The following is a 25,332-nucleotide window of genomic DNA, read 5'->3' as shown; positions in this document are numbered from 1 at the left end:
GTATGTATAATTACTTAACTACAGGTACCGTAGATGTGCGCAAAATAGCTGTAAGTAGCAGTAGATGTATTGTTGTCTGTTAGTTTACTCCAATTAGGGAGGGATGGTAGAGTAGGCGAAAAAGGGATAGAGAAGAAAAAAAAACATTTTTTTTAAACTGGTACAGCGCGAAGCCTTAGCATTACAACAGCCATTATCTGGAAGATTTTTCCCTAGTCGCACAGTGCTCCCCAAAAGAAAACTCATGGTTGTACAGCAAAACATTTCCTTGCATATGTGACCGAATTGGTCGCATTTTAGAGCCCTGATCACACACACTGTTAACTCCATGCATTTCTTATCATGCAGATGATCTGGTAGAGGTTTAGGTAGACTTACAGTACAATGGCAGGCAAATGGGCTACCAAAACTCACAGTCCAGCTTAAACAGTAGTAATAATTCAGTAATGATTTTCTAAATGGGGAGGTTAAACCATTACAACAATAAATACATCAATAATAATAATAATAAAAAAAGGAACCCAAAACCACTAATATTATATATATATATATATATATATATATATATATTCACTTGCTTGAGTTCCTGCATCTCTTATAGAAAAGCTCAAAAGTATTGTGGAGTTCCTGCATCTCTTATAGAAATGCTCAAAAGTATTGTGGAGTTCCTGCACCTGAACATAAACAGTACAGGCACTCAAAATGAACACTGGCACCTATTTCAGTCCAAGTCAAGCACTGGTGATAATAAAGTTACAGATACCATTATTAAGATTAGGGGCAATCAACCAACATACATACTGTACAAACACAAAGCTAAAAACCCATGCAACACAAACACACATATGCAGTCAGAAAGACTATTCTCGTGAGAGTTACCATCATTTCTGTTACTATCATATCTGCGTGCCTCAGAGGTCGTCTCCGGAGGAAGCCCGTAGAAAGCTGGGGATGCTCTGCGACTCTGGGATACTCTCTCACTGCAAGAGATGATAAAGTCAACTTCCATAAATATGATTTTAGGACTCTGATGTTCAAGATTTCATCGATTTTCTTGTAGTGCGTTATTGAAATTTAATTTAACAGCTTTATGTTCCCCAAAGATAACATTTAGCAGACCCAACACAAATTCTAACAATGCAGCATGTTTATATGCTAGCCTGTTTGCATTAGCACGGGTTTGAATTTTGACCTTTGTGTCTCGGGGGCGGGGCTTGGCGTAGGGGTGGAGCGTCTGGGTCTGGCAATCTCCTCACCTGGAAATAACAATATTATAAATCATAACATTATATCATATATTATTATATGTATACTGGATGTCTTCAAATTCTGTGACAGCCACTGAATGTGCATCTGCACTCAAACTATTGTAACTACAGTATGTATTCCGACCCTAAACAAATTGTTTAACTGATGGTGTAGAACTATGAAATTATACTGTACTGTACGTGTATGTAGTTGACACAGACGTGATGTCAAACAAATTACAAATAGCAATACACTACTTCGACAAACAATGGACTTACAAGACAGGTGTCTCTTTATCGAGCCCTGCAACGAAAATAAAGTTATTTTCAGTATAACAGTAAAAAGGAATCCTAACCTCACATAAGAAACGTGAAGGTAAACAGTTCAACTGATAATTGATTTCCCTGGATGAGTCTCCCTACTAATGTGAATGAATAGAGTGAAGAACTAACTGTAAGTATGGACACTGACAAAAGACCACATTTTTTTTTGAGGCCATCAGTAAATGTCATATTGCTGGACTGGAGAATAGGTATTGAAAGGCCACGTTTGGGTATGTAGAAAATTTTAAATGGACAGCACCAAAAGATAATCTTCAATAATTCATTCATTTCCCTGCGAGTGTTTTGGGTGCAGACACTTTTAAAATCAGCCACCAGGTGGCGACTTACCGGGCTGCGTCTCTGAGACCAGCAAAAAGGAAGAGAGAACAGACCTGGTCAGAGAGTGAGTGACAAATCAGTCAAATGGAACGGAAAATAATGTAGCACCCCTCTACTTCGAGACTGTGCCATAAAGCCTACTGTACATACGGTAATGCAGCAATACAACATAGCACCTGGTAGGTTACGTTATTATCATAGGCCTGGGTCGTGCACTTTAGGGCAGAGAACGGAAAATATATATTTTTACATTTTGCAACAGTAAATTAAAAAGGGTTTCTTATTGGACATTTCCATTTAGACCCTCCCTGCTTCAGTCTATTTTCTTCCATTTGGTGCCTATGAACAAGACCCTGCTGTCATTTAATTGACAAAGGTGACCCCGTTTGTTAGCCTACCAATTAGCTTTGGTCAAACAGAATCAATGGGCTATCAACAGGTGTTATGTGAAGAATTGTGCATTTATGTACCATGTAAGCCTTGCAAGGGAAGTACAAGTAAAGTTCAACAAAATTCTAACCGAGGATACTCTTTAAAATGTGCTAAAGGCATGCATTGTGAAATAGTTAATATTATAAAACATATCTAATATGCAGAGAGAGGAATTAGAATAACTAAACAACTAAACAACCATACCAGAGCCAATCCCAGCGGGCAAAACTGGTTGCAATGACGTCAATGACCTCATTAAGGTTGTAAAAGAACGTTTTGTAAATGTATTTTTAACAACCAGAAAAATAGATCTTCACCTAGTTGTAATTGGGTTACACCTGACACCTGAAAATCAGTTTCTAACAAAAGAAAGTGACGTCACATCACATGCAACATTTTGCCTGCTTGGGATTTGTTTATGCCTCTGTACGGGAAAGAGAATCCACGTGAGAAGATAATCCACAGCCAAGTGAATCCATGCCATGCTCTTTCTTTGCAGTGAAACAGATAGAGAAAGAAGAAAATGTAAATAAAGACGGGCTTACCGGACTTCTCCTCTACAAGAGCAACAGATGGAAGAGACAGAGAGACAGAAGAGAAGAGGAAGTGAGAGGAGGGAAATATATTCAGATGTTCAGTACATTCCCGATAATTTCACCGGCTAGAATTAGCTGTAACTGTCTCAAGTTTCAACAACAGTAATAGTTCATGTAAAACGCCAAAGAGAGCTAGCAATGTTCGGCATAATTTATGTGAGGGCCTGCAAATTTAAATGATCACAGCACTATTTCCGCATAAAACGCATAGTATGGTTCAGTCAAGCCACACGTCAACAAACGTTTTCCCTCGTCAGCGCATTTATGCGACAAATTGGACAAAATCGTAGGCATATTGACGTATAAATTTCCGAATTGCAGCAGCAAAATCAAGCATTTTTGACAGGAAATATCACAACAACAAAAAACCCAGCTACATCCTTGAGAGACTGAGTTACGGTCCTGGACCTTAGTCATAGCAACCCGAGTTCAAGCCCTGGTCAGGTACATTGCACTTTAACCTACTTTACGAGGTACAAATCTAGAGTCAACATCCCCTTCCTCAATCCTATCCTTAACCATTAGTGGGAAATATGCTAAACTAACCCAAGAGCAGCGTCTTGGGATAACTTCATCCTACTCCAATTACATCCAGATATAACATCAAGGGCTCACCAGAGAGGGAGATAGAGCCAAGCCCCCAACTGAAGCTTTCAGTTCGTCCATAGATGGGACGGCACACTTGGCAGTGTCGGAAGGCAACGGCTTGATCTTGATCTTGAACTTCCTCTTGTCGTCCTCGTCCTCAGAGTCGCTGGAGGACAAGAAGTGCTGCTTGCCTTTGGGAGCTGGTGAACACTCATTAAGGAACAATATATTTTACAAAGAGTCACATTACAGAGGTGCACAGGGGTAATCTTGGCACCCATAACCTAATCTTGGAAACCCAGAACAAAAATCTTGCGTTACTGTGTGACCTTCATCATGGTTAGATACATTTATATTACGTACGTCTGTACAGGCTTGTAAGTAAGCATTTCGGTGCATGTGACAATACAATTTGACTTGTCCATGAGAGAGGGTAGACAAAGGAACACCAAAAGCATTTCTAATAAACTAAATGACTAAATATTGTCCACTCCCTATATTTCGGGTACCTCAAAGTGTAATTTGATCCCTAAATGTAATTAAGGGCATCAAAGACCAAACCTCACACATACTCTGGACCATATCGAGTCAAGTGCCTATCAATTTCCCTTGCCACAAAATGTATAATTAGCGTGAGCATACATCCATTCCAAAGACACTAAGGGTGCATTTACTAAGGCAGCCCAATTCTGATCTGTTACCCAATAATTGACAAAAGATCTGATCTGATTGGTCAAAAGATTAATTCATGGCAAAATATAATAATTGGGCCAAACAGATACTTTGTCACACAGAAAGCCAATAGTCGCTGGAACACAAATGGTGCAGCGATATACAGTACGCCTGTCTGACTCCGTCTGGTGTGGCCCAGTTTACTATACTGCACCTGCTGTTGTCGCTGATCTAGGATCAGATTGTCCTACCACAAATCGTAATTGTTATATCTCACGGCTGATGGTAGAAGATGTCACTGAATATTGCCCTACCCCTAACCTTGTCCAGAGGCTCAATTGCTAATCTGATCCTGGGCCAGTGACTACAAACATACATTTTCAAAAATGGTATTGAAAGCTTTCTAGGTGGGATGCAACAGAGATAAACAATGGGAACACCGCGGCTACTCTTATTTGACTCTGCCCTGTTACCCAGCCTGGCTGTTCTGACTAGACGTAAAATAGTAGTGTATTGGTCCAATTAGTATGTTATGTTACGTATGGTTACATAAGACAGAAGGCTATTTAAGACAGGAACAAAATGAGGGAGGTTGGTCGGGGAGGATGGGTGTGTGTATAACGCCAATATCTAGCAACCCAAAGGTTGCGTGTTCGAATCACACCACAACTGTAGTGTTCAAAGTCGGGGACGTGATGTGGAAACTGCAGTGGGGTCAATGAAATCAAATAAAAAATAATTGGGAACAAAAAATGAGTGCAGATTCTTTTATGGGTAATACACAAATGTGAGAAAGATCATTTGAAAAAAAATATGTATTGAGTAAATGTATTTATTGGTTTCCTTTCAAGAGAAGAAAATGTAATGAATTTAATGTTCATTTGTTGATATAAAGATCTAAATGTACAGATTTGAAGGTTGTATCATTAGATTTGGCGTGGGGTGGTGTCGTGAGAAATTGTTGTGAAAAAAATGGGGTCCCTGCTGAAAAAGTTTGAATACCACTGCACCTTAGCATTGAATACCACAACTTTAGCACGGTAGCTAATTAGCTACATTTTAACTACTTCACAACTACTTACAATGTTAGCTAACCCCTAACCATAGCCACCTAGCTAGCTCTCGTTAGCCATCGGAACGCAGAACATATCATACGTATTGAACATTTGTAACATATTGTGCGAAGTTACATATCATTTGAAATGGATGATGAACATCCACAAATTCATACATATCATAGAAATCGTAACATATGATATTAAATCAAACCAAAATTGTATTAGTCACATGCGCCGAATACAACAGGTGTAGTAGTCCTTACAGTGAAACGCTTACTTACGAGCCCCTAACCAACAATGCAGTTGAAAAAAATACGGATAAGAATAAGAAATAAAAGTAACAAGTAATTTAGTTCATTCAACTAGTAATATAACTACATTTTGCAGTAGCTTGTTGAACTAAATTCAAATCTTGGTAGTGTTTTCAATAGTTAATTACTACTTTTTACATGTAGCTGTGTACCTAACTACTGGAACTACACACAACTCATTTTTGCAAAAATTAAAGAAAATATGGGTGATGTAGGCAATACTTTTCTTACATTTCCGACATCAGACCTGCCTAATGTTTTGCTTGAATAGTAGTTTGTGAGTTTATTAATAGCCTAAATTACACATTCTGTTAACATCTGACTCCAGAGTGATTTATTCTTGCAATTTGTAGTCTATTACATTTTAGATTTAGAAAGGACAGTTTAGATGAAGTGAACTCCTTTTTCAAAGTAAACTATATTTTTCTTCATGGTAACGTTAGTGTCGCTTAACTTCTTTCAGTGTGAAGTAATTTGGAAGCTTGGTAAACTAGCTTCCCCAACACTGCCTTTCACCTACTGGCCCTCTTTTGGTCCAGCAGGCAAGGGTCACTGACATGTAGAGCATAAAGATAGAGAGGTGGTCTGATTGATTTGGCCTATTTAACACTGAGCTCCACTGGCCCAATGACTCAGCTAGCTAAACAGGTCAATAACTTAACAGTCAGTGTCCCAAGACACAGCATAGCTTTCATCCCTGTCTGCCCCGAGTTGGGCAGGAATCAGGGACCCTCTGCACCAATCAACACTCGCCACCCAAAGAAGCACCTTCAATAGCTGACCTAGAAGAGCCACACCAATTTTTGTTTTAATATATAGAAAAATGTACTTGTCTTTTGCTACTAGCACTGACTTTGCTGTTCCGGGATTCATACAATGGCATTGAGGAGTATACCACCTTAGTCATCGGCTTCATCAATAAGGAAATTGACAATGTCGTCCCCACAGTGACTGTACATACATATCCCAACCAGAAGCCATGGATTACAGGCAACATCCGCATCGAGCTAAAGGCAAGCGCTGTCGCTTTCAAGGAGCGGGACACTAATCTGGACGCTTATAAGAAATCCCGCTATGCCATCCGACTTACCATTAAACAGGCAAAGCATCAATACAGGACTAAGATCTAATCGTACTACAACGGCTCTGATGCTCGTCGGATGTGGCACGGCTTGAAAACTATTACGGGAAACCCTACAAAGGGAAACCCAGACGTAAGCTGCAGAGGTGACGCGAGCCTACCAGACAAGCTAAATGCCTTTTATGCTTGTTTCGAAGCATGCAACGCTGAAGCATGCACGAGAGCACCGGCTGTTCTGGATGACTGTGTGATAACGCTCTCGGTAGCCGATGTGAGAAAGACCTTTAAAACAGGTCAACATTCACAAAGCCGCGGAGCCAGACGGATTACCAGGACATGTACTCAAAGCATGCGCGGACCAACTGGCAAGTGTCTTCATTGACATTTTCAACCTCTCTGTAATACCTACATGTTTGTTTCAAGCAGACCACCATAGTCCCTGTGCCCAAGGAAGCGAAGGTAACCTGCCTAAATGATTACCGCTCTGTAGCATGTCGGTAGCCATGAAGTGCTTTGAAAGGCTGGTCATGGCTCACATCAACAGCATCCTCCCGCATACCCTAGACAAACTCCAATTTGCATACCGCCCCAACAGAGCCACAGATGACGCAATTTCAATCGCGCACCACACTGCCCTTTCCCACCTAGACAAAAGGAACACCTATGTGAGAATGATGTTCATTGACTACAGCTCAGCATTCAACACCATAGCTTAGTGATGAGCTTCATGGGCACTAAGGACCCTGGGACTAAACACCTCCCTCTGCAACTGGATCCTGGACTTCCTGATAGGCCAACCCCAGGTGGTAAGGGTAGGCAACAACACGTTTGCCACACTGATACTCAACACGGGGGCCCCTCAGGGGTGTGTACTTAGTCCCCTCCTGTACTCCCTGTTCACCCACGTCTGCGTGGCCAAACACAACTCCAAAACCATCATTAAGTTTGCTGACGACACAACAGTAGTAAGCCTGATCACCGACAACAATGAGACAGCCTATAGGGAGGAGGTCAGAGAACTGGCACTGTGGTGCCAGGACAACAACCTCTCCCTCAATGTGAGCAAGACAAAGGAGCTGATCGTGGACTACAGCAAAACAGGCCCCCATTAACATCGAGGGGCTGAAGTGGAGCGGGTCGGGAGTTTCAAGTTCCTTGGTGTCCACATCACCAACAAACTATCATGGTCCAAGCACACAAAAGACAGTCGGGAAGAGGGCACAACAAAACCTTTTCCCCCATCGGAGACTGAAAAGATTTGGCATGGGTCCTCAGATCCTCAAAAAGTTATACGGCTGCAACACCGAGAGCATCCTGACTGGTTGCATCACCGCCTGGTATGGCAACTGCTTGGCATCTGAACATAAGGAGCTACAGAGGGTAGTGTGTACGGCCCAGTACATCACTGGGGCCGAGTTTCCTGCCATCCAGGACCTATATAATAGACAGTGTCAGAGGAAAGCCCATAAAATTGTCAGAGACTCCAGTCACCCAAGTCATAGATTGTTTTCTCTGCTACCATACGGCAAGCGGTACCGGAGCGCCAAGTCTAGGACCAAAAGGCTCCTTGACAGCTTCTACCCCCAAGCCATAAGACTGCTGAACAATTGTTCAAATGGTCACCGGACTATTTATATTGACGCCCCCCCCCCCCCCATTTGTTTTGTACGGTGCTGCTGTTTATTATCCATGCAGTCATTTCACCCCTACCTAGATGTACAAATTACCTCAACTAACCTGTACCCCCGTACACTGACTCGGTACCGGTAGCCCCTGCATGTAGCCTCGTTACTCGTTACTGTTACTTTAGTTTATTTGGTAAATGTTTTCTTAACACTTCTTGAACTGCACTGTTGGTTAAGGGCTTGTAAGTAAGCATTTCACGGTAAGGTCTACATTCGTTGTATTTGGCGCATGTGACAAATACAGTTTGAATGGATTTGATAACTACTTAGTTGAAGGAAACTGTACTTGCGACGATTGTGCTATGTTGTTGTCTCACCTAGCTATCTTAAGATGAATGAACAAATGTAAGTCGCTCTGGATAACTGACAAAAATGTAAAAATGTCAAATATTTCTTGGTGCCCGGCAACAGTACTAGGTCTCACTTGCAAGATTCCCACTACTAGTGCAGCGATAACTAGCTAGCCATTCTACATCAGCTACATCCGAGAAAAGGATATTTTCCCCCTCTTCTCCGGGTCTGAGACTGAAGCCCTCAGCATCCACATCTGGAGTTGCCTGTTTAACAGGAAGTAAATATGCATAACTAAGTGGTCAATTCATGGTTTTTGACATTGTGTGACAACAAACATGGTCACTTCTCTCATGCCTGTGGTTAAATATATGCACACAAAAACCGCAATCCTACGTTTTTCATAACTAAAGACGTCTGAAGATGCTTGTTTGTTCAGACTCACACAAACGTTATGTACGATTCTGAAAACAGAGATCCCGTTTTGATTCCAAATTCAATGTTTACACGAGGATGATTGATTGACATAAAATCAGGAAAGCTATAGGGAGCAGAAGCAGAAGGGTCGTCTGGTTGTGGGAAGTAAAGTTTCAAATGTGGTTTGCCCCTTTGCGGTTGAAACATCTACCGAGTTATAAGCAAAGTATTGCGTGAACGGTTTTCAACTTTTAACGCGTCTTCATTTCTATCGTCACGTCACGAGTTTGAGTTCTGACAACCATTTCCCTTTGTGCTCCCTATACCTGCTAATGCTTATTCACTAACCCACTGTGTTGCTACTAATTACTGACACGATAGAGGGATTACTTACTGCACTGTGCTGTATGAATGTACTTACATATCGATCCCAATCAATCTCCCCATAATAGCCATTTGGAGCCCCGTTGGTCTTTTTCTGTGATAATGGAACGTGTGAGTGAGAAACTCTCATAACACCAAGCATTTTATATACCCATATTTTAAATACACATAGCTTGAAAAACAACAACAACAACACAATTCACAATGGCGATTACATTCAACTAAAGTAAAGAGAAGTTAAAAAAAATATTTAAAAAAAAAATGTAAGAAAAGAAGAGTGAAAATAAGGGTATCAAGAACATCACATAGATTGTTTACCCCATAGTCTACCTTTCTCGCACTTACTCCATCTTTGTCAGGTGAGCCCCTGTATAGAGAGACACGAGAGGAAAGGACAGAGTCATCAGCTAAGACTACTTTGACAATAGCAGTGGAAAAACGCAGAAGTTCTAAATGACCTCTCAAATAGCTACTGTATCAGACCAAAATCATTTTAAAAACACTTGGATAGTCCATAGACGCTCAACATGCAGTAATATGCCAACTGCATGTCTATGGACTTGCAATCGAGTAAGTTTTTACCAAAGTAAATCTAGCCGCTGAGTTACGTAATGTTTTTAAATGTCTTGGTGCCAGGTGTTTAATTCTGCATGTTAAAAACTGTCTCTACTCGTGCACACTTACGTGAAATCTGTATCCTTCTCTTTCTTTCGTAACCCAAAGGCCTTTCTGGTACGTTTTTTCAGTCCTAGCAGCGAAGAAAAGAGAAGAAGGAGAGAAAGTGAATTATAGAGAGTAATGAAATAGTGATGGGCATCTCCATGAGCACCAGCATGTGAAGTTCATAGGAGCATATCAAATTGGGTGTCAAATGAAAGCTAAGAGTATATTTTTGGGAAATGAAGGCAGAGATACAACCATCTTAAAAAGTAGGCATAAGTAAAGGCTTTACTTTCTGGAAAACATGTTCCAGACAAAAGGTATCAGAAATACACAATAATATTGACATAAAGATCCCTGCAAGCTAATATCAACACTTACATGTACTTTTGGAGAAATTGTTTATCTTCTGTAAGTTTAAGAAATATTGCCTAATGCTTTGTAATTCCATTACTAAAATCCCACATATCTTTTTCTAATTTGTCTCTCTCATGAGGGTGGATAATGAAAGTTCACAGAAGTAGCAAGTAATGATAGACCTACCAATTAGTTGTAGTGATCTATTTTTGCATGAATTATTAAGTGATTAAAACTCGTAATTCTGTTACCAAATAGCGTAATTACTAAAGAATCAGTAACGGAATTACTGCAATTGAATTGGCTACAATGGGAAATCATAATAGTCTGGACAACCCCTCCCTCTCTCTCTCTCTCTCTCTCTCTGCCTCTCGCTCTTCAGTTAATATCACCTACCCCAGCTCTTAGGAACACCTATGAGCCCCCTCTCTTTCCATTTACTATAATAAGCATCCTCCCCCACTTAGCACCCACCGACACTGGACTTCAATGGGCATTGAAAAGTAGTAGATGGTGTTGTGTGGGCGAACGGTTTGCCGATGTCAATGTTGTGAACAGAGAGCCCCATGGTAGCGGTGGGGTTATGGTATGGTCAGGCGTAAGCTATGGACATCGAAAACAATTGCATTTTATTGATGGCAATTTGAATGCACAGAGATACCGTGACGAGATCCTGAGGCGCACTGTCGTGCCATTCATCCGCCGCCATCACCTCATGTTTCAGCATGATAATGCATGGCCCCATGTTGCAAGGATCTGTACACTATTCCTGGAAGCTGAAAATGTCCCACTTCTTACATGGCCAACATACTCACCAGACATGTCACCCATTGAGCATGTTTGGGATTTTTGGATTGACGTGTACGACAGCGTGTTCCAGTTCGCGCCAATATCCAGCAACTTCGCACAGCCATTGAAGAGTAGTGGGACAACACTTCACAGGCCACAATCAACAGCCTGATCAACTCTAAGCGAAGGAGATGTGCCGCGCTGCATGAGGCAAATGGTGGTCACACCAGATACTGACTAGTTTTCTGATCTACGTCCCTACCTTTTTAAAAGGTATCTGTGACCAACAGATGCATATCTGAATTCCCAGTCATGTGAAATCCATAGATTAGGGCTTATTTAATTTATTTAAATTTGCCGATGTCCTTATATGAACTGTAACTCAGTAAAATCTTTGAAATTGTTGCCTGGTGCGTTTATTTTTTATTTTTTTGTCCAAAATGCTCAAGCTCAGTAAATTTGGTTTTGAAACATTGATGGACAGCAATATTCAAACCTGGTCTCTGATTTTCAAGCATATTTAAGTCAGGACTGAGACTGGGCCATTCAGAACCACTCAGCATCTATTGGAAAGCCTTTCTGGTGCATCTTTGGCACTAACATTTGTGTAATGTATCCCAGGGATAGGTTTTCAGAAGACTGAGACAGGTTTTCCTCGAAGGACCCTGGGACTAAACACCTCCATCTGCAACTGGATCCTGGACTTCATGACGGACCACACCCGGGTGGTAAGGGTAGGCAACAACACATTTGCCACGCTGATCCTCAACACAGGGGCCCCTCAGGGATGCGTGCTTAGTCCCCTCCTGTATTCCCTGTTCACCCTAATGACTGCATGGCCAAACATGACTCCAACACCATCATTAAGTTAGCTGATGACACAACAGTGGTAGGATTGATTACCGACAACGATGAGATGGCCTATAGGGAGTTGGTCAGAGACCTGTGGTGCCAGGACAACATCTCCCAAATGTGTGAGCAAGACAAAGGAGCTGATCGTGGACAACAGAAAAAGGCAGGCCAAACAGGCCCACATTGACATTGATGGGGCTGTAGTGGAGTGGATTGAGAGTTTCAAGTTCCTTGATGTCCACATCACCAACAAACGATCATGGCCAAACACATGCGTGAAGAGGGCATGACAACACCTATGCCCCCTCAGGAGACTGAAAAGATTTGTCATGGGTCCCCAGATCCTCAAAAAGCGGTACCATAACGCCAAGTCTAGGACCAAAAGGCTCCTTGACAGCTTCTACCCCCAAGCCATATGAGTGCTGAACAATTACTCAGATGGCCACCGGACTATTTACATTGACACCCTCCCCCCTCCACTTTGTTTTTACACTGCTGCTACTCGCTGTTTATTATCTATGCAAAGTCACTTTACCCCTACCTACATGTTCAAATGACCTCGACTAACCTGTACCCCTGCACATTGACCTGGGACCGGTACCCCCTGTATATAGCCTCGTTGTTATTCTTATTTTATTGAGTTACTTTTTATACATTTTTGCTTTAGTTTATTTGGTAAATATTTTATTTGGTAAATCTCTTTCTAGAACTGCATTGTTGGTTAAGGGTTTGTCAGTAAGCCATCCACAGCGCATGTGACAAATGAAGTTTGATTTGATTATGACAAAACAATGGATAAATGTTTCCTAGTTGTGAAAAGTTGGTAGAATATTATTCAAAGTGATTAGCAACTGCAACGGCTGCCAAATGTGCTTCCACCAAGTGTTAACTCTGGGGTGTGAAAACATAGACCATCTTCATTTTATTTATTTTTGTTACACTTTCTATAAATTTTTCTTTCACTTTGGAAATGTGGAGTAGGATGTGTAGATCGGTAGGAGAAAAATCAAAATGTACAGTATGCTTTTTTTCCTATTTAATTTGAAGGCAGCATAATGTGAAGAGGGTGTGCAGACTTTCACTAGGAACTGTAAGACAGGAACACAATCACCACATTTGTACAACCAAAGACAATATGGAAATGTAGGAAATGGCAGTAGTGATCAATCTATACACCCCATTGAGCCTTTGAGAAATCTAGCTACGGCGGTCATTCTGTGCCAAAACTGAGGCCAAGCCCCCTCCAGGGTTGGTAGTTGGCATCATACAGTGTTGTAACCAGGGCAACTGGAAAAACCAACACCCTGACACAGTTTAATGTGTGGGCACAGCGAAGAGCTCAGGGCCTATGTCCCCTGGAGGGATCCCATGTTGGTACAGTTTAAGGTGACTTTGGAGCACAGGTGGAAAAATGTAGTACCGGGGACACATACAGTGCCTTGCGAAAGTATTCGGCCCCCTTGAACTTTGCGACCTTTTGCCACATTTCAGGCTTCAAACATAAAGATATAAAACTGTATTTTTTTGGGAAGAATCAACAACAAGTGGGACACAATCATGAAGTGGAACGACATTTATTGGATATTTAAAACTTTTTTAACAAATCAAAAACTGAAAAATTGGGAGTGCAAAATTATTCAGCCCCTTTACTTTCAGTGCAGCAAACTCTCTCCAGAAGTTCAGTGAGGATCTCTGAATGATCCAATGTTGACCTAAATGACTAATGATGATAAATACAATCCACCTGTGTGTAATCAAGTCTCCGTATAAATGCACCTGCACTGTGATAGTCTCAGAGGTCCGTTAAAAGCGCAGAGAGCATCATGAAGAACAAGGAACACACCAGGCAGGTCCGAGATACCGTTGTGAAGAAGTTTAAAGCCGGATTTGGATACAAAAATATTTCCCAAGCTTTAAACATCCCAAGGAGCACTGTGCAAGCGATAATATTGAAATGAAAGGAGTATCAGACCACTGCAAATCTACCAAGACCTGGCCGTCCCTCTAAACTTTCAGCTCATACAAGGAGAAGACTGATCAGAGATGCAGCCAAGAGGCCCATGATCACTCTGGATGAACTGCAGAGATCTACAGCTGAGGTGGGAGACTCTGTCCATAGGACAACAATCAGTCGTATATTGCACAAATCTGGCCTTTATGGAAGAGTGGCAAGAAGAAAGACATTTCTTAAAGAAATCCACAAAAAGTGTTGTTTAAAGTTTGCCACAAGCCACCTGGGAGACACACCAAACATGTGGAAGAAGGTGCCCTGGTCAGATGAAACCAAAATTGAACTTTTTGGCAACAATGCAAAACGTTATGTTTGGCGTAAAAGCAACACAGCTGAACACACCATCCCCACTGTCAAACATGGTGGTGGCAGCATCATGGTTTGGGCATGCTTTTCTTCAGCAGGGACAGGGAAGATGGTTAAAATTGATGGGAAGATGGATGGAGCCAAATACAGGACCATTCTGGAAGGAAACCTGATGGAGTCTGCAAAAGACCTGAGACTGGGACGGAGATTTGTCTTCCAACAAGACAATGATCCAAAACATAAAGCAAAATCTACAATGGAATGGTTCAAAAATAAACATATCCAGGTGTTAGAATGGCCAAGTCAAAGTCCAGACCTGAATCCAATCGAGAATCTGTGGAAAGAACTGAAAACTGCTGTTCACAAATGCTCTCCATCCAACCTCACTGAGCTCGAGCTGTTTTGCAAGGAGGAATGGGAAAAAAATGTCAGTCTCTCAATCAAAACTGATAGAGACATACCCCAAGCGACTTACAGCTGTAATCGCAGCAAAAGGTGGTGCTACAAAGTATTAACTTAAGGGGGCTGAATAATTTTGCACGCCCAATTTTTCAGTTTTTGATTTGTTAAAAAAGTTTGAAATATCCAATAAATGTCGTTCCACTTCATGATTGTGTCCCACTTGTTGTTGATTCTTCACAAAAAAAATACAGTTTTATATCTTTATGTTTGAAGCCTGAAATGTGGCAAAAGGTCGCAAAGTTCAAGGGGGCCAAATACTTTGGCAAGGCACTGTAGGTGCAGAATTATTATTATTATTTTTATTTTTTACAATAGCTCTGTCCATTTAGGGTGCCACTTGTGGCTCAAGGGCACCCCCAGAAGCAAAAGTTCTGTACAGACACTTTAAACTAACTGTCCAGTGAAAATTGCATTTTAAAAGTTTATATTCTGTTAAAGCAGCCTTTCTTACAGTATGGGTCGCGGACATGTTAATGGTGGAAGTAAAAACATACATGACTAAAAGTGATCGTCGAACATCTCATTCCGAAATCATGGACATTAATATGGAGTTGGTCCCCCCTTTGCTGATATAGGAAGGCATTCCACTAGATGTTGGAACATTTCTGCAGGGACTTACTTCTATTCAGCCAGAAGAGCATTAGTGAGGTCAGATACTGATGTTGGGCAATTAGGCCTGGTTCGGAGTCGGGTGTTCTGATTCATCCCAAAGGTGTTCGATGGGGTTGAGGTCAGGGCTCTCTGCAGGCCAGTAAAGTTAATCCACACCGATCTCGACAAACCATTTCCGTATGAACTTCCGTTTATGCACTGGTGCATTGTCATGTCAGGCCTTTCCCAAACTGTTTCCACGAAGAACAGAATCATCTACAATGTCATTGTATGCTGTAGCATTAAGATTTCCCTTTACAGGAACTAAAGGGCCTAGCCCGAACCATGAAGAACTGCCCCAGACCATTATTACTCCTCCACCAAACTCTACAGTTGGCACTATGCATTCGTGAAGGTAGCGTTCTCCTGGCATCTGCCAAACCCAGATTCGTCAGACCGCTCCAGAGTTCAATGGCGACGAGCTTTACACCACTCCAGCCGAGGCTTGGCATTGTGCATGGTGATCTTAGGCTTATGCACGACTGCTCGGCCAAGGAAAGCTCCCAATGAACAGTTCTTGCGCTGACGTTGCTTCCAGCGGCAGTTTGGAACTCGGTAGTGTCTGCAACCGAGCACAGAAGCTACACGCTTCAAATCAAATCAAATCTTACTTGTCACATACACATGGTTAGCAGATGTTAATGCGAGTGTAGCGAAATGCTTGTGCTACTAGTTCCGACAATGCAGTGATAACCAACGAGTAATCTAACCTAACAATACCTTATACACACAAGTGTAAAGGGATAAAGAATATGTACATACAGATATATGAATGAGTGATGGTACAGAACGGCATAGGCAAGATGCAGTAGATGGTAACGAGTACAGTATAACATATGAGATGAGTAATGTAGGGTATGTAAACCTAAAAGTGTCAGTTTAAAGTGGCTAGTGATACATGTATTACATAAAGATGGCAAGATGCAGTAGATGGTATAGAGTACAGTATATACATATGAGATGAGTAATGTAGGGTATGTAGACATTATATTAAGTTATATCAAATTATATCAATTATATCAATTTCCATTATTAAAGTGGCTGGAGTTGAGTCAGTATGTTGGCAGCAGCCACTCAATGTTAGTGGTGGCTGTTTAACAGTCTGTGGGCCTTGAGATAGACGCTGTTTTTCAGTCTCTCAGTCCCTGCGTTGATGCACCTGTACTGACCTAGCCTTCTGGATGATAGTGGGGTGAACAGGCAGTGGCTCGGGTGGTTGTTGTCCTTGATGATCTTTATGGCCTTCCTGTGACATTAGGTGGTGCAGGTGTCCTGGAGGGTAGGTAGTTTGCCCCCGGTGATGCGTTGTGCAGACCTCACTACCCTCTGGAGAGCCTTACGGTTGTGGGCGGAGCAGTTGCCGTACCAGGCGTTGATACAGCCAGAGAGGATGCTCTCGATTGTGCATCTGTAAAAGTTTGTGAGTGCTTTTGGTGACAAGCCAAATTTCTTCAGCCTCCTGAGGTTGAAGAGACGCTGCTGCGCCTTCTTCACCACGCGGTCTGTGTGGGTGGACTAATTCAGTTTGTCTGTGATGTGCACGACGAGGAACTTAAAACTTACTACCCTCTCCACTACTGTCCCATCGATGTGGATAGGGGGGTGCTCCCTCTGCTGTTTCCTGAAGTCCACGATCATCTCCTTTGTTTTATTGACGTTGACTCGGCGGTCCCATTCTGTGAGCTTGCGTGGCCGTTGTTGCTCCTAGACATTTCCACTTCACAATAACAGCACTTACTGTTAACCGGGGCAGTCTAGCAAGGCAGAAATTTGACAAACTGACTTTTTGGAAAGGTGGCATCCAATGACAGTGCCATGTTGAAAGTCACTGAGCTCTCCATTAAAGACATTCTACTGCCAGTGTTTGTCTATGGAGAATGCATGGCGGTGTGCTCAATTTTATACACCTGTCAACACAGTGTGTGGCTGAAATAGCCGAATCCACACATTTTAAGGGGTGTCCATATACTTTTGTATACACTACCATTCAAAGGTTTGGGGTCACTTAGAAATGTCCTTGTTTTTGAAAGAAAGCACATGTTTTGTCCATTAAAATAACATCAAATTGATCAGAAATACAGTGTAGACATGGTTAATGTTGTAAATGACTATTGTAGCTGGAAACGGCTACAATAAGGCTCTCCAGAGGCCCATTATCATTAACCATCATTCCTGTGTTCCAATGGTGCGTTGTGTTAGCTAATCCAAGTTCATTCTTTCAAAAGGCTAATTGATCATTAAAAACCCTTTTGCAATTATGTTAGCACAGCTGAAAACTGTTGTTCTGATTAAAGAAGCAATCAAACTGGTCTTCTTTAGACTAGTTGAGTATGTGGAGCATCAGCATTTGTGGGTCTGATTACAGGCTCAAAATGGCCAGAAACAAAGACTTTCTTCTGAAACTCGTCAGTCTATTCTTGTTCTGAGGAATGAAGGCTATTCCAAGTGAGAAATTGCCGTGAAACTGAAGATCTCGTACAACGCTGTGTACTACTCCCTTCACAGAACAGCGACAACTGGCTCTAACCAGAATATAAAGAGGAGTGGGAGGCCCCGGTGCACAACTGAGCAAGAGGACAAGTGCATTAGAGTGACTAGTTTGAGAAACAGACGCCTCACAAGTCCTTAACTGGCAGCTTCATTAAATAGTACCCGCAAGTCTCAACGTCAACCATGAAGAGGCGACTCCGGGATGCTGGCCTTCTAGGCAGAGTTGCAAAGAAAAAGCCATATCTCAGACTGGCCAATAAAAATAAGAGATTAAGATGGGCAAAAGAACACAGACACTGGATAGAGGAAGATTGGAAACAAGTGTTATGGACAGACGAATCTTCGTTTAAGGTGTTCGGATCACAAAAAGAACATTCGCGAGATGCAGAAAAAATGAACAGATGCTGGAGGAGTGCTTGACGCCATCTGTCAAGCATGGTGGAGGCAATGTGATGGTCTGGGGGTGCTTTCGTGGTGGTAAAGTGGGAGATTTGTACAGGGTAAAAGGGTTCTTCAAGAAAGAAGGCTATCACTCCATTTTGCAATGCCATGCCATACCCTGTGCTTAATTGGAGCCATACCCTGTGCTTAATTGGAGCCAATTTCCTCCTACAACAGGACAATGACCCAAAGCACAGCTCCAAACTATGCAAGAACTATATCGGGAAGAAGCAGTCAGCTGATATTCTGGCCAGCACAGTCAACGGATCTCAACCCTATTGAGCTGTTGTGGGAGCAGCTTGACTGTAAGAAGTGCCCATCAAGCCAATTCAACTTGTGGGAGGTGCTTCAGGAAGCATGAGGTGGAATCTCTTCAGATTACCTCAACAAAATGACAACTGAAATGAAAAAGGTCTGCAGGGCTGTAATTGCTGCAAATGGACGAAAGCAAAGTTTGAAGGACACAATTATTACTTCAATTAAAAATCATTATTTATTACCTTGTCAACATCTTGACTATATTTCCTATTCATTTTGCAACTCATTTCATGTATGTTTTCATGGAAAACAAGGACATTTCTTAGTGACCCCAAACGTTTGAATGGTAACGTATATAGTGTACTTACTGTTGGGAATTGTAGAATACACAAGCTGCAGTTTCGAAATATGGTTGTGCATCAGCAGTTTCTCTCTTGTTACAGTATGTCAGTCACTGATAGTCACTTAATTAGTCATGTCAGCTAACAATTTTTAGGTAGGTAAATTAGTCTAGCCAGCTATCATGGCCGAATGCCGACCAGGCACGAAGGGCACGTGCCCAGGGGGCCTGACCTCCAGGGGGCCCCCATTGATTTCTCACTCAGACATCATATTGTGTGTATGTACTGATTGATGCTACTGACTGTAAATGTAATATATGAAAATGTAAATGATAAATGTACGCCTGGAATAGTAGGTTTCTGTGGTTTTTCCCAGAGTCAGTACAGAACCTTTTAGTTCTATTTCTGGGTAGAATTGCAGGAGATTAGCTGTAAAACCGCAAAAACAATTTCTCTGCCTCATGGCACAATGCGTAGAATTGCAGGAAATATGCTTTAAATCGTCAACATTTTCTCTAAGTCTCATGGCAAAATGTGACTCGTTTCAGGACACACTGCATATGTCGCATGTCACTACTTCACAGGAGATGCATTTTAACGTAAACAGGAAGACAGGAACCTTGCCACTAGCCATGATTGGCTGAGATAATGGATGGGCTGGACATGCAGAGAGTTTGGAATGGTCTGCTATGTAGCACGCTTGTGTCTATAACATGAGCTGCCCAAAATGTGTAGGTAATCCTTTCTAACACAGCTTTTTTTTAAAGATATCACGAAGAACTGCTAATGCTCTCCACTTTCTGGAGGACTGAGATTGATTGCAAATATTTGGAGGGAGCTGAAAAGAGAACACAGAAGGCTGTTGGAAAAAACATCTGTCTCTGGATTATATCTTCAAACTAAGGGCAATCATGGCATCCGTGACAGAGAGGGAGAAGCGTTCATTCATGTATGTGGGTAAGAGAGTCTTGCTAGCTACATTTTCAGATATTATACATTTCTAATTTTGTCAGAAAGTCATTTTTCATTGCAAGTTAAAGCTGGCTAGCAAGCTACATGTCGCAACAAAAGACTCCACTCTGCAAGTAACCATTTCACTGTACCGTTTTACACCTTCTGTATCCTGTGCATGTGACAAATAAACTTTGATTTTATTTGATATAGTGTGTGTTTACCAGAAACAAACATTTCTGGGTTACGATAGGGCCTATAAAAATAAAAAATCCTCCATGTTCATGAAAAACTGCTCAATAATATGTTTCAAATTCGTAACCCAGAAACGGTGTCTCCCGTCATGCTGAACTAGAGGCATGCCAGATAGGGCCTAAAAAATATATTTTGGCCTCATTCATGAAAAAGTGTTCAAAAGTAGGCTTCAAATTCGTAACCCAGAAACGGTGTCTCCCATCATGGTGAACTAGCGTCATGTCGGATTGGGCCTAAAAAATTATTTTCGGCCACGTTCATGAAAAAGTGCTTAAAAATATGTTTCAAATTCACAACCCAGAAAGATAATGTGGAGAACAACATGACCGGCACCAAAGTAAGATTAGGATATAACGTTAGGCCAACGAGATATTGTCCAAGTTCTACAATTCTCCGGTAGAATGCCCTTCTTTTATTACGTTAAACTCGCAACCATATTTTCTGTAATTAGCTCGCCATTAACTTGTAAATAAGGATCTTGTTGTGAACTTATTTTACTGTAATATTGAACACAAATTATCTAGAGTTAAGATGTTGTCAGCTATGTGATATGGTCATTATTTGAACTGGCTAGCCAGCTAACATAAAGTTAGCTAGCTAGCTAACTAACAAGCTAGAAACAAAACAAATCGTTATTTAGAAAGTTGCTTTTATTTGCCTGTTTGCTAGATTACTATATGTCAAATACATTTTTAAAGGGACAGGTTTATTGGTGTTAAAATGTTATTTTGGATCACCAGGCTGCTGACGTCATGAAGCCAGTCGTTTGTGTGTTTATACTTTTCATAACGACAAGTTTAATGTCGGACGACAATAGAATGTACATGATGTCACTGCGACAACTGCATACAGACATGTTGATAGAAGTAGTATAAACCAGCCTTCAGTCTTGAAATCTTTGTTTGTACACTACCATACTCACTGATCAGCACATGACCGCACATGTGAATCCTTAAAGAAATGGGTTGCTAAGGCTTAAGAGCGTGTGAATGAAGCTGAATGGGTGTAGACAAAGAAGAGTTCTCCAGTAGGTGTACCAAAATATTCAAGGACCATTTTCTCCAAAGTGCTGTTACAAGTTTATCAACTTCTAATTACTTTCCCATTGTTCCTCAACTGTAGTGTATGATTTACAATGTTCTATCTCTGACTCTCTACTTTTATCCAATGTAAAAAAACACCATTTCAAATTTTGCTACATAAGACCGGATCGAGCCGGTCGGTGACAAATGTGTAGAATTTCATGAAATGAACTATAAAACTAAAATGTTTCTCTCTGATATCAGGAAGGGGGCCACAAAAAAATAGGACTACACAACTGATTCAAATCATCAAAGCCTTTTGTTGAGTTGATCATTTGAACCAGCTGTGTAGCGCTAGGGCAAAAACAAAAATGTGCACCTCTTTGGGTCTCCAGGACCAGGACTGAGAACCACTGTTGTACACAATCGTGCACCATTTTCAGGAACCCATTTTGTCTCGTGAGCTCTACTTTCAAAATTACCTCCTGAAATTATATAAAACCCAAACACATCTTCAACTCATACCCAAATAATGTTGTTGACTATACTCGTATTTGTGGCCAATGCACAAATTGTAGAGAAGAAAAAAAAAAACACTTAAAAGAAAAAACTCAAACTTGTATCTCAAACAGACCTTTTCAAAAATGCTTACCATTTACTCATAGAACATGTCATGTTGGCTCATTGGCTGAGCTGGCCAATCAGCAGTCTATTTGCGTGAATACTTTTTATGACCGGTATACACCCACACCATTTGGGTACGCACAAACTATTCCAACACAGAAAAGCTGCTTTTTAACATCCCTAATAGATTTATTTGATAGAAATCTGGAAACACTGGACAATTACTTCAAGGGATTATTTTGAATCATGACCTGTAACTGGGTCTCGTGAAGAAGTTAAAAACATTTCCCACCCAGTAACATGTTCATATATTTACTTTTTGACCTTCTAAATGTAGTTTTGTTAAGTGCATTGAATCCAAATGCAGCTGATGAAGAAGCGTTTGAAAACCCTATAACCAAGTTTGACTTTAACAGGGCCTGTAGGCAGACAGTACTGTAGTAGCATGGAAAGGGAATTAACCATTTAAATACAGTATTACTGAATCAAGAGGTCAATTTTATTCAGCTGTTTTGATGTAGGCCTAGTTTATGCCAGGCACAGTAAGTAGACATAAACAGCCTCGGACAGGCCTTGGACACTTCTGGGATGCATCTCAATAGCCTACCAATAGTCTTACTCTCTTTGTCTCTTTTCCTTCATTTGCACTGACATGAAAGAGCTGGAAACGTGGGACGGATTGGGCATCTGCCCCATTGCGTTCACCAATGTCCAATGGTCAGTGAAAAAAAAGAGAGAGGGCACATGGGGATGAAGGAGCTTTATAGACTGTTGAGACGCACCCAGTTTTCCCCCTTACCCGCTCCACTCAAGATTCTTTAAATGGACAACTTAATAAAACATTGTACAGTAACACTGCACTGAATAGCAGTCAACTGGCCTCAGAGAAACCCTATAGGTAAGACCCTCTCTCTCACTCTCTCTCTACTTCAGAATGCATCTCACAGCATCGCTATTTCTGGCCAGTGTGCCTATCTGTTACCTAAGACCTTTCAATCCCATAGAGCACCTTGCTATTCACATGGGCACTGAGGCTCACACTACCATGGCTCTCAATGACGAACAGAGAGAAAGCCTAACATCTCAGTTGTGTCAGAGCCTAAGAGCTGCCAGCTCGGCATGCACGTCTACAAAAGATTCCGTCGATAGCTTCACAAATAATCTGTATCTATAAACCACTATACACTTCTAAATGTGAGCCATTAATTCAGCAAACCTAAGCAACATACAGTATAACACAGTATTTGTTTGACAACACAAAACGTATGCAATCAATTCATGTTAGACCATGTGTATAGGTATGTGTTTTGTTAACAACGCCTACCATGTTGACATAATGTTTAAAGAAATATAACAACCAGAGAATAGACCAACTCATGTCACAATGAAAACACTATTTTATTTGCCATTACAGAATGTTTTGATAATGTCCTCTTAATATGATAGGTGATCAGTGAATGGGCCACTGATTCAAACACATTCTGAAATGAGCTGGCATCATTTCAGCCAACACAAAAGACTTGAATAGAATACACTGGAGATCACTGAATTCTAGCACAGATAGTATGAGCCACAACCTCAGTAGGTATAACCTTGAGACAAGACTATTAACTAATTACACACCCATCACGAGAGAGAGAAACACACACACACACACACACACACACACACAACCCTGCCTAGCCGTACGTATGCCTCATTGTGCTACACAGCTGTGGTGTGAACATCTATCCCTCCCTTACAAATCAATCCACACACACACGCATAGGCATCTGACAGAGCCACGTCACACTACAGATAGAAAAAAAACATACGGTAGCCTAAGCACCAAAACACAGAGATGCTCAAGATAGTTAGATACCCACTAGAGCTTATTACCAAGCAATAGCACCCAAAATACGGCCTTGCAGAAGGGCATAAATAGGTAGGAGAAGAGAGGGAGGAGATGGAGGATAAAAAGGAGGAGCGGGGGGGGGCACAAATAATTACCTTCCATCATGATTGCAGATTTTCATTCCTCTGTCCCCCTCCACGGATGGAGGGAGACCAACAGATGGATAGAGACAGACAGGCGGATGGAGGAACCCGAGATATTCCAAGTGGCTAAATGATGCCGGGTCTAGGGCATTCCTAATTGCCGAACCGCTCCCAAGTGAAGCGGAACGTCGTTGCTCCCTCCTCCTCCACCCCTTGAGCCCAGACACCAGCACACGGGGGGTGGGGGAGGTAGCCAGGCAGGCTGTCGGGCCGACGGAAGAGGCAGAGACAGAGGCCCAGGGAAGGTGTAGAGAATCGGGGGAAGGGCCCAGCGCGTTAGGCCCCAGTCGCCCCAACAGCACTGACACACGCCATCAACGAGAGGTGGATGCTGAGTTAGAAAGGCAAAGGAGAAAAACACAAAGCTAGCGAGAGAGGCAGACTGAGAGATAGAGAGCAATGGAGGGAGTGATTATGCTGCTTGCTGATGTCACACCTGCGCTGAGCCAATCCCGGCACTCTGGCAGTCATCTGCTTTGTCACATGGCTTCTGTCCCCTGATGCCTTAGCTCTTTAGCATGGACTGTTAGCAGATATATTGTAGCCTATACATACAATTCCACACTCATTGCATGTTTTTTTTTATTGTACCTGCTAATACAGCAACATAACACAGGGATGCTTAAAATACCTATCAACAGTATGTAAACAATTCTACATGCACCTAGTATATTCAGTTTTTTGTGCAGATGTGAAATCCTACCAAGGACATATGTCTTGATTCCTTCACGACTGTGAGTGTCTGTATAAATGTTTGGTATTTAACTGTATGCTTATTCACATCAGTATGTTTGTTGCTCTGTTTTCGCGTCACAGGATGGCAATCCTTTATGCCAAAGTCGCATTGTCAACAACCATCAGCACACAAACACACACATACGGGGAAGGGTACGGAGGACATCACACATACCTCAGCATGTCAGATAAAGAGGGAGATTTGTCAATTAGGTACGTTAGAAGGAGGATTCAAATGTGTATGTGGGAAGGGATAAGGGTATTTATTTGGAATTGGGGTAATTGTCATGGGACAGTGTAGCTCAGAGGCATTCTGTGAATAAAATAACCATTCCCTTATCGAAAATAACACATACACTTAGGTTGGAGTCATTAAAACTCGTTTTTCAACCACTCCACGTATTTCTTGTTAACAAACTATAGTTTTGGCAAGTCAAATCAAATCAATCAAATCAAATTTTATTTGTCACATACACATGGTTAGCAGATGTTAATGCGAGTGTAGCGAAATGCTTGTGCTTCTAGTTCCGACAATGCAGTAATAACCAACAAGTAATCTAGCTAACAATTCCAAAACTACTACCTTATAGACACAAGTGTAAGGGGATAAAGAATATGTACATAAAGATATATGAATGAGTGATGGTACAGAGCGGCATAGGCAA

At 41.6% G+C, this 25,332-nt stretch overlaps 1 protein-coding gene across 14 annotated transcripts in view; it reads right to left on the bottom strand.

Moving 5' to 3' along the window:
- Nucleotides 1-24,358, bottom strand: part of LOC110530024 (SH3-containing GRB2-like protein 3-interacting protein 1) — a 33,783-nt gene extending 9,425 nt beyond the window's left edge. For 7 of the 14 annotated variants that reach the window (XM_036985568.1, XM_036985572.1, XM_036985574.1 and 4 more), the window contains exons 1-11: nucleotides 23,885-24,357; nucleotides 10,110-10,173; nucleotides 9,744-9,792; nucleotides 9,463-9,519; nucleotides 8,833-8,890; nucleotides 3,554-3,729; nucleotides 2,888-2,899; nucleotides 1,920-1,931; nucleotides 1,527-1,551; nucleotides 1,193-1,256; nucleotides 880-980 (exon numbers count right to left, since the gene is read on the bottom strand). In XM_036985568.1, coding sequence (XP_036841463.1) covers nucleotides 880-980; nucleotides 1,193-1,256; nucleotides 1,527-1,551; nucleotides 1,920-1,931; nucleotides 2,888-2,899; nucleotides 3,554-3,729; nucleotides 8,833-8,890; nucleotides 9,463-9,519; nucleotides 9,744-9,792; nucleotides 10,110-10,173; nucleotides 23,885-23,894 — 628 coding nt within the window. In that variant the 5' untranslated portion in view covers nucleotides 23,895-24,357. Of the gene's footprint in view, nucleotides 1-879; nucleotides 981-1,192; nucleotides 1,257-1,526; nucleotides 1,552-1,919; nucleotides 1,932-2,887; nucleotides 2,900-3,553; nucleotides 3,730-8,832; nucleotides 8,891-9,462; nucleotides 9,520-9,743; nucleotides 9,793-10,109; nucleotides 10,174-23,884 lie in introns of all 14 variants that reach the window. The other 7 variants (XM_036985569.1, XM_036985581.1, XM_036985580.1 and 4 more) reach the window with 6 other exon arrangements.
- Between the last annotated feature and the right edge of the window lie 974 nt (nucleotides 24,359-25,332).

The sequence above is a fragment of the Oncorhynchus mykiss genome, chromosome 8 (genome assembly GCF_013265735.2).
Source record: "Oncorhynchus mykiss isolate Arlee chromosome 8, USDA_OmykA_1.1, whole genome shotgun sequence".
Lineage (NCBI taxonomy): Eukaryota > Metazoa > Chordata > Actinopteri > Salmoniformes > Salmonidae > Oncorhynchus > Oncorhynchus mykiss.
This window is presented reverse-complemented; position numbering and strand designations above follow the sequence as displayed.